The following is a 10,041-nucleotide window of genomic DNA, read 5'->3' as shown; positions in this document are numbered from 1 at the left end:
AAGAGTGAACTCATGACAAGATGTGAATTGAGTGCATCAGTGTTCTGACGAGGAATCCCCTTCGTCCTCCTGGTATCATCTAGCATGAGATTTAAAAAAATCTGATTAAAAAATAAAGCAACACTGTACCAGGATTATAAAATTACCCATCATCTGCACTGCTCTATAAATGTGTCTGATTCTTAGTTTTATTTATTACAAGACACTATGATAAGTTGTGTCATGATTGACAGCTGAGACTGACTTGTGATTGGTCGTGTCTGTGTGTGGGAGGGATCTTTCAGTACCTATGTGATTGTGCAGAGTCCAGAGACTCTTTGGATAATGGCCTCTTAATTTTGCATTTGTTGTTGGTGAGATACAGTGTAGACTTGACTTTGCTAAAATGATACGAAACATTCCTACATTACACTTAATGCTGTAAAAAGGATGATTTAAAAAAAATATATTTACTGAATAACATTTCTTCATGGCCTGAGTTTATATATCATCATCATTACCACCACCAGTAACTATACAATAATGAAACATGGAGGCTCAGGCTCCTTGCTGCTTTCAAATCATTATCCATGAGTCCAAGGTGCATTTTGTGGCTTTTATTAATACTTGAACCCCCCCCATACCTGTTATTACAAAACAATAACTGAAGCCTACATACGCAGCAACACAGGATGATATTAACTTTGTTTCCCACAATTATCAAACAAACAAGTCAAACACAGAAAATGTTAACAAATATGACCATATGTACATTTTTTCAACTTCCTTGCATCTTGTCTGAAATCAGTCAGATGCCACAGTGTTCTCTTCTGTTACATTGATGTACATATACCTTTCTTATACATATTACACAGTAAAGGTGTTTTGCGCATATTAATACTTCAACATCATCTTATAAACCATCAGTGTCATTATCTTTTGTACTTAAGTACAAAGCTGTGGAGCAAAATGAATGATATTTGTAGAACTTGAAGTATTCACAAAATAAACCATATGTCAGGGATAACAAAAGTATTTTTAGATGTTACTTACTTACTACACTGACTGTGTAAAAGCATAAAAGTCACAAATTACTCAACATATGAAAAGATGTATGACACATAAAGTAATTTGCATTAATATTACATTTTCAGGTAATTCTGATTTCTTTAGTCTCATTTACTCTAGCACTTATTCATTACTTTTAATTTGAAAATGTTAATATTTTAAAAGTACAATATGGAAATAAAGGTGAAATATAAAAACAGTCTTTGCACTTGATCATCATTTGTGTGCATCGCTCTGATCATGTTTGAAACATCTCATCACATCTGTGTATGAAACAACCAAGTCATCAACAAAAGTTATTTAGAGTAAATATTTATAACATTTAATACATTTACAATATGACTCACTGAAACGTTTAAAACTTGGTTTTACAAGTAAGCATTACACAATCCACTGTGAAGGTAAAAGTCTTGCAATAAAAGGAACATCCACAATCTTCACAACATGAAAAACATGGCAAAAAAAACAACAAAGTTTTCTGATGTTAATGAGATTTTAAGTCAAACATAATCATTTCCAGTGTTCATCATCTCTGGACTAAAGAAGACAACAGTTAAAACAACTAACATTTAAAGGTAAAACACTGAAGACCTCTAGTTTTCTTAGTAAAGGTCTTTGTACACCAAGTTTCTATTTTTTGGTGCTTGAGAAAAAAATCTGTCATCAAATAAAAATCAAGCCATGCACCCTGAGTCTGATGTGTTTCATCATTCTATCAATTCCGAAAAATCACAGTCAAACAAAAATAGAGTTGAGCAGTGAGGACAACTTTGTTGTCATCTCACTTCTTGAAAAAATGAAAGAAGAAATTGGGTCCGTCCAATCCTGAGTAACCATCAGGAACAAGGTGAATTTCATCTTCTGATCGAGGAGCTGCAAAATTATTGATGGGTTTTAAGTCTGTCTCAGGACGTTGGACACCTGCACTGAGACCACACATTGAAAACAAGAAAACAAGTCATATGTAATTTAAACACCAACGCAACAGATTTAAAAACCAGATTTGGTGTACAAAGTCTTTTTTAAACTGAATTCATCCCTCTGCTCTTTTGTTTTCTTCCAGGGTTTACATTTCTGAAAGAAACATTCATGCTTCTATAAATTATTTGTTTAGAAATACTTGTCAAAGTTTTGTGTCGTACATGTTCTTCATGTTGAAGGCATCTGTCAAACCCTTCAGAGCTTGTTCCTTTGTGAGTCTCTTCCAGGCCTCTGGAACTTCAGCTGGTTTGACTTTGTATTCTTCAGCAAATCTGTCATTGTATCGTACCAGGACATACTTCCAGTAGTCAGATGCTTCTATGGTGGGGTCTGGAGGAATGATCCAGTCTGGATAGTAGTCAGTGTAGTCCTTGTAAGGACGCCACTCCCCTTTGGTGTCCGAGTTTCTGAATTCACGATCACTGTGTACGTCAGTTGTACACAGTGAGTTAACCAGCCTCCTACTTGACTCACACTTGACTCTGCCAAGACCTTGTGGCCAATGAATAGCTGCATGATGCTGCTTGTGTTCTGTGCCACCCGCCTCACAGGGAGCATAACAAAATGGACACTGTTGTCCACAACCAAACACTCGCTTGAAAAGCTCATCCTGTGGTTTGATAGGAAGCTTGTTCAGCGTCTCAGTGATGTCGTCAGAGTTTGAGAACTCCTCTTCAAGTTGATCCGTCAAGTCCTTCATTGAGATCTTGAGGCAGCTGATGAATGAATGACATGAGCTTTGGATTTGAAACAAGGTGGCTTTTTCAGCCTCCACTGAAACTAAGATGTCTTTGATTAAATATTTGTGCATGTTGCTGATTAGCTTTGTGATGCTTTCCTTGTTGTCTGGCAGCAGACCTCCATCTTCTTCTTTTGCTGCCCGGTCTATCGCTTCTGATATTTTTTTGTCAATGACTTGTAGATTATTGTTCTTCAGTTTGCACAAAGTCTTGTCCGCTGACATCTTTTGCAGGATGAGTTGAAATATCCAATCTTTAACATATATTTCATAGTTATCAATGAAGCTGACAAAACTCTTGAAGTCTTCATTTAGCAGCAACTCTTTCTGAATGTTGTACTGGAAGATTGTGCGAGAACTATACTTTGTTGAATGGAAACTCGTCAAAATGTCATCCACAATGTCAACTCCCAGAGATCTACAGATGAACTGTTCCACAGCAGGTTTGATACACGACTGGACAAAGTTAGTTGCTTCATGCAGGCTGTGATATCTTTGTTTGTACAGATCAAGAAAGTCTGACAGATACCGAGTCTTCTTTTTCTCCAGCTGTTGTTTGGGATCAGTAAATAACTGGATGTTTTCCTTCATTTTGAGGCATTCCCTGGAGGCGATGCCACATATGTGAAGTTTCAGGTCAAACTCGAACTTGTTTTGCCAAAGCTTACAGCTTTCTTGAAGGGAGTTATCCACTTTTTCCAGGAGTTCAGTTGTTATTCCATCATCAACATCTGTGTTTGTCTTTACTTTATCAAGTACACACTGTGTACATGAATGTATGATACTTTCTGCTAAGTTCTGGAGTTCTGTGGTTTTGTCATTTTTGCTGTCCAACTGATGGTCACCTTTTATCTCAAAAGAAACCATTTTTTGTCGGCTTTCAATGTCCTGCACATCCTGTTTGACAGAACCGGTCCACATCTTATCAAACCTCTTAGTTAGTTGCTCTTCAGACAGTGTGCAGTGTTTATGATCTTTTAATAGACTCGTCACCCAGTGTTCAACATTAACCTGCATTTGACTCTCATTTTCTTGAGCTTGTTGTCTAAGCTTAAGCCAAAAATCAAACTTGTTGTTCACACAAAGTTTGATTTCATTTGCAAGATTGCTGATACTTTCTAAAACATCTTTAACAAAGGCCTCGATCAGATGCACTAGTTTTTCTTTTGTTCTGTAGTAGTTGATAAGTTTTTCCTTCATTTTTCTCTCCTCTGTTTCGATTTGTTGTGAAGCCTCGATTTTTTTTGATGCAACCTCCGTGTTCCAAGCTTCTGTGTCGGACTGACTGTGCACATGCAGAATTCCTGACTCTGCTTGTGTTTGCCAGGAGAGAATCCTTTTTCTGAAGGCCCATTCCCACTGACTGAACTCTTTGCACAGGTTGTTAAAAGCATGAGACACAAGAGTGTTCCTGAAACTGAAGATGAAGTTTTCACATTTTACCGCCCTCCAGAGATTTCTCATAATTTCCAGAAACTCTGGGATCTGTGAGAACTCTTTAAGTGGGTCCCTCTTCACTGTTTGTAAAAGATTCTTCTTGAAATGTGCTACAGCTTCACTGTAACCTGTGTTCACTGGTGCCATTGGTGGTGTTCCATGCCAGAGTCCTGGGATGTTCCAGTTGTTCTTGTCCATGTCATAGTCCAGCACGTCTGTGAATTCCTTGATAGAAGGTTTTTTTTCCATTTCAGCTGTGATTTGAGTCATTTCATTGAGTTGATCCAAGAGATGTTTTCTTTCTGTCATGGTCTTTGTTTGAGCTGAAACTGATGAAACATTCTGGTGAACAAAATGACAAACTGGCTTTTTACTGGTCATCTTCATCCTCAATAACGTGTAGATAGCAATTTGCAGGACATCTTTCATTTCTGCTGCGTTTTCCATTGCGATGTTGATAATGGTGGCATCACTCAAGCCAATGACAAAAGTTGCTAGCTGGTTGTCATGCTCATAACTGTCCTCCAGTTGTGCCAGATCAGGAGACTTAAGACCCTCTGTGTCAATGAGGACAATAAAATCACAGTTTAACTCACTTTTCAAATCCTCTCCAACTTTGAGGAAGAGCATGAAAGCTCCTCTTGTGCATCTGCCGCTGCTGACAGGAAACTGCACACCAAACATGGTGTTGAGGAGCGTTGACTTACCGGTGCTCTGAACACCCAACACAGTCAGTACCAACAGTCTGCTCCTCTGCCCAACCTTCTTGTGAAGCTCCATCAGCACATCTGTCACCCATCTCTCTGGGACGTTGGAAGCATCTCCGTCCAAAAGCTCTAAAGGATATCCATCCAACAGCATTTCAGCTGCCAAACCTGGGAGGTGGGATATTTCATCAGCTGTTGTTGAGCTGTTAGTTGAGAACTCATAGATCAGTCCCATCTCTCTCATGTAATGCTCTGTTCCCAAAGAGCTATCCATCAAAGCTTGGTCTAACTCTGCTATGAGTTTGACGTCTTTCTTCCTGCATTGCTCTTTGAATTTGTTGCGCAGCTCGAACACTTTTGTTCTTGAATAAGCATTCAGATTGAATTTCATCCACTTTAGAAAAAAATCTCTTTTTTCTTGGTCCCATTTCGACAAGTGTTCAATAAAGCTCTTTAATGCTATGGATTGTTTGCTTTCATTCAGTTCCCTTCTGATTTTAAGTTGTTCTTCTTGTAGCTGAGATGCGCTCACTTCCACTCCCAGGCCCCCATCTTTATTCAACCTCCATTCTTTCATTTGTAACTGTGACAATCTTTTCCATTTTTCTCCTTGCAATGGCAGTTGCTGCTTTTTGTAGTCTTGTATCGACTGCTCCGCAATTTCTTTTGCAAAATGCTCAGCAGCTTTTCTTTGTGCGTCAGTTTTGCTCTCGTCCACAGACAGGTCAAGTTCAACAGCTTTACCAACCATATTTTCAATGCTTATGGTGTCTTTCACATCTATCAGGGATGTCTTGATGACCTCACAAAGATTTCTGGAGAACTCTGCCACATTTAGCCTCTGGTCTTTCACCTTCACTCTGTTCTTTGGTAAACCTAATTCATCCACCAATCTCTTCACAGACATCATTTCCTCTCTGGCATTCCCTCCCTTTCGATTGAGAACTAAGAAGAGTTTGGATTTCACATCTTGAAGAGACGATAGAATCTTGTGCTCATTTTCTTCAACACTGTCCAGGAACACAAAGGTAGCTGTTGATACGTGAAAGAGAAAGTTGAATTGCGTGAGTGAATCATGAATGTCCCCTCGCAAATTTGCGAAGGTGACTGGCCCTGGAAAAACATCAAAACTTTCATTACCGCAGGGAAGGTACCAACAAACCTCAACAAGCCCATTTGCAATTTCTCTTTTGACTGCCCCCCCTTCCACATCTCTGTGTATGAAGATGTTGCAGTTCTGTTGCCCACTGCTGAGGACATGATTCAAAAACTGGGACTTGGATAAACTACTGTTCTTCAGCCTCACAAAGGAGTAGATTGGTATATTTGCTTGGATAATGTTGTCTTCAACAAACCCTCTTGATTGAGACATATCATGTGGACACCACTCTTTGACGATATCTCTCAGAGCCCACAGCATCAGGGTACACTGACTCTTATGGCCGCGGGGCAACAGCAGTGGAAGAGAAAACTGGCACATTGACATCTTGAGGGCCATTTCCTGCTGCAAGAAGCTGTCAGCGCAAAGGAACAGAGCGACTATGAGGTCGAGGGGGTTAACTTTATCATCTGTAGAGTCATCAGAGGTGGTTAGGTCCAGTTCAAACAGATTCTCATTTGCATTGTCATTTTCCTCAATAGTGTTTGATTCATGTTGACAGCTTCTGCATTTTGCATTGACTTCAAACAGTTTTCTTAGAAAACACCAGGGCAGGGTCCGTGCTGATTCTTCAGGTTCTTCATATATGCTGCTTTTGTTGATCTCCAAGAGGAACTGAAGAGTGAGCTTGTTGGGATAAAATCTCTCCAGTCCCACTTTTGACAGAAAGTCCAACAGGGCTGTAAACAGAAGAACATGTTTACAAATGGACAAAATGTATGGTGTGTGTGTGTGTGTGTGTGTGTGTGTGTGTGTGTGTGTGTGTATTTTTTATGAAATAAGTTTTCGTATCTTTTACTGACGTTGCACTTGAGCAGATTCCTCTTAGAGAATAATCAGATCAATCTCAGATTGGGTCTGTGGATCAACTTTTTCAGCATGTCTGTGGTGGAACTTTGATGCTTGGCCATGGAAATCCTAAATTGTTGTAACTTAATTGTATATTGTCCGATTTGCCCCAGACTTGACATGTTTGATAAGGTTTACCAAATGTATTTTGTATGTCATAATGAGTGAAGAGAAATATACAGTAATCTCAGAGGGTATACCTGTGGCTTCTGGTCTTTTGTCCATTGTAGATGTGGTCTGACTTTGACTTCATTCATCAGCACCTAAGAGCATGAACAGAAATAATCTCTTTGGGTTAATAGCACTAGGGATATTTAAACATTAGCTAATTGACTATACATTCAAAAAAGAAATTTGAAACTTAAGGTATGTTTTCTGTTCGTCGATATCTTCAAATTTGGTAGAAATGTTCAGATGGACTCAAGGAAGAAGTGATTAGAACTTGGTGGTTGATAGTCAAAGGTCGCTGTGACTTCACGAAACATCTTTTCTGCCTTGTGAACGTGTTAGCTCAAGAACGCCATGTGAGACTCCCTCCACATTTGGTACAAATATTCACTCAGACTCAAAGATGAACATATTAGATTTCAGTGGTCAAAGGTGACAGTGACTTTATATGAGTCTGAAAAATAATTGTACATAGACTGAAACTGCATTGGATGGCAGAGGCATACAACTGCAGAGCAATAATTGTAATCTGGTAATATAATCAGGAAATATATTTATTTAAGTATCTTGCAAAGACAAAATTGTTGACACTGATTAAAATATTCGGCATAGACTCATATATTTGTTATTTTAAACCCACTGTCCTCTCTGGATGAGTCTTCCTCTTCTTATATTATCATTATTATAATTGTGTTTCTTTACATGTCTATGCTACATTTTTCCTGGGAAATGGTTTTGCCTGTTTTTTGTATTAATGCTCCAGACCTTTATCAGAAAATTTGATTAAACTTCTTCAAACACACATCAACAAAGTTTTTAATACAAAATTTCAGTCATAAACAATATGAAATTATGATTTTCAGGAGACAAGAAATGACAAAACTGTTTAAAAAATCAAAAGTAACTCACATGTTCTTATCCCCCGTTGTTGCTGTTTCTTCTCTCCACTGTGAAATAGTTTAAACTCAGATCCTCTAAAAGAAAAAGTAAAGATATTTAATTCTGGTTCAGGGTGAGGCAGAGTTTCTCCGTAAGGTGTTGTCTGATGAATTCCTTCCTATTGAATCACGTTCACATGTCCTGCTCCATTTTTTCCGCCCCTTTAAGGACATTCTTTCAAGGATGCCAGTAAGACATGTACTTCCTCATGAGTTTTTTGTAAACAGCAAAGACTCAACAGCGAGACAAGACAAAACAATTATCAACATATTTCAACATATTCACACAAACTTATATCGTAGTTACGGCAGAGAAATGATGAAATAAGGTCATAGATTCAACAGCTTCAAAGTCAGCTAGTTAATCTTCGTCTGATTATAAAACAGAAGTGTCAGTGCTGTGTATGACAAACATGACGAAGATGAGTGTGTGACGCTGAACCTTTTACTCCTGTGCATCAAACCTTAAAGGTCTGATTCACTCTCAGCTTCCGGCAACAAACATTTAACGACCAACAACAAACAGTAAGAAAACGTTTCGTGAACTGAACCTCATTTTGATGACTGTCCTCAGAGGATCCACATGAAGGGTCCAGAGCCTCCATAAGCCAGTGGAGGGCGGTGGGGGGGGGGCACAGCAGGTGTAATCCAGTGTTGAAACAGATGTTTAGCTCCAGACACACTTTGAGAGTCAGAAACTCTCTCAGTAAACTTGAAATCTTCTTCAAACCCTGAGTGTGCCCCGCTGAGCCTGATGGACCTGTCTGACTGCACTTCCTCATTCATACAACACAGATTAAAATACCTGTTGTTGTTTTAGTTTGCCATCCACAGCTTTACCTTTCTTTGTTTCCCACGTTTTTATTGCTTCGATACAAATAAACACGAAATAAAAAGAAATGACTATATAGAGAGTTTGTATTGTTCAGTGTGTTCTCTCCGTCATGGCGGCTGTGAGCATCTGAAGTTTTTAGGAATGTTTTTTAATTTGTAGTAAATTATCTTGTGAGAACAAGAATTTAAAGCGTCCACGTCGTCATGTGCTTCATCATAGTTTATTCATTGCTTTAAACATTATTTCATTTCTACCATTGCTCCAGCGTCCACATCTGAATTGAACTGGCAGAGAACATTTAATTTGTGGTGATGACATCATGTCCCAATAACACTTTCATTAAAACGCAAACTGTTGTTTCGAGCAGAGTTTGGTGAAACCTCTTAAAAATCACCAGCAGTCACAGCCTCTGCTCTGTAAACTGAATCCAACCAAGTTTGTCCCATGAACAAAACTTTTTTAGCATTTCCATAAAAATATTTTTTTCTTTTTAGACACAAAATCAGATGAAAACCTCATGAAAAAGAACATTTTAACTTGTGGGTAAAACATTAATTTATGTGGCTGTGATAACTTTTTAGATTATTTGTGTTACAGGGAGATGTTCAGATTTTATAATTATTTTATGTAGTGAATTAATTAAACACGATTAGAAAAGCCGAAAAAAAAACTTTTCAGATTATTGTGAGCTAATTAAGAACTTTAAAAAATCTAAATGAAAAAAAAAGATTTTGGGAGACACTCAAAAATCAGTTGTCCGAGCTGATGAAAAATCTAACATAAAAGCTATTAAAGTAAAAACAACTTTTACATGTATATGGATGCTGTTTTGGAATGGAGCCACTAGGTGGCATCATCTAACAGTGTAGATCATATGTGCACATGAACAGAAATGTACATTTGAGTTTCACGTCTCATGTTAACTGTTGTGGAAAACTTCACCTGATCACAAACACAAACAAGTTGTGTCTGTTTCCTGTGATTTACAGAACAATACTTAACCTTGTGTTACATCAAAAGTTCATCTTTGTGGCTCATGTTGAATTGAAATCAGTTGCTTTATTTTCTTCTTGAACGTCATTGGAGCACGTTGTCCCTGTGATTTCAGTTAAAGGACTCTGATGTGTTTTCAGTAGATCTCAATAAATCAACGACTGTGACACCAGCAAACACTCAGACAC

At 38.2% G+C, this 10,041-nt stretch overlaps 1 protein-coding gene across 2 annotated transcripts; it reads right to left on the bottom strand.

The window, feature by feature from the left end:
* Nucleotides 1–1,368: 1,368 nt before the first annotated feature.
* LOC138410599 (up-regulator of cell proliferation-like) lies at nucleotides 1,369–8,795 on the bottom strand. Of its 2 annotated transcripts, XM_069527409.1 has the most exons (4): nucleotides 8,577–8,795; nucleotides 7,997–8,061; nucleotides 7,120–7,182; nucleotides 1,369–6,750 (listed from the first exon to the last, which is right to left on the bottom strand). In XM_069527409.1, exons 3-4 carry the CDS (start codon nucleotides 7,142–7,144, stop codon nucleotides 2,171–2,173), a joined length of 4,605 nt encoding a protein of 1,534 aa, XP_069383510.1. In that variant the 5' UTR covers nucleotides 7,145–7,182; nucleotides 7,997–8,061; nucleotides 8,577–8,795; the 3' UTR covers nucleotides 1,369–2,170. The 2 variants fall into 2 exon arrangements, with proteins under 2 accessions (XP_069383510.1, XP_069383514.1); XM_069527413.1 differs by lacking the exon at nucleotides 8,577–8,795 and having other exon boundaries at nucleotides 7,997–8,132.
* Nucleotides 8,796–10,041: the final 1,246 nt, after the last annotated feature.

The sequence above is a fragment of the Paralichthys olivaceus genome, chromosome 1 (assembly GCF_024713975.1).
Source record: "Paralichthys olivaceus isolate ysfri-2021 chromosome 1, ASM2471397v2, whole genome shotgun sequence".
Taxonomy (NCBI): Eukaryota; Metazoa; Chordata; class Actinopteri; order Pleuronectiformes; family Paralichthyidae; genus Paralichthys; species Paralichthys olivaceus.
This window is presented reverse-complemented; position numbering and strand designations above follow the sequence as displayed.

Excerpts from the sequence above, each read along its gene's own strand:
- LOC138410599 (XM_069527409.1), bottom strand. The coding sequence starts at position 7,144 with ATGGACAAAAGACCAGAAGCCACAG. Across the intron at positions 6,751-7,119 it reads CAAAAGACCAGAAGCCACAG|CCCTGTTGGACTTTCTGTCA; the intron begins GTATACCCTCTG and ends TTCTGTTTACAG.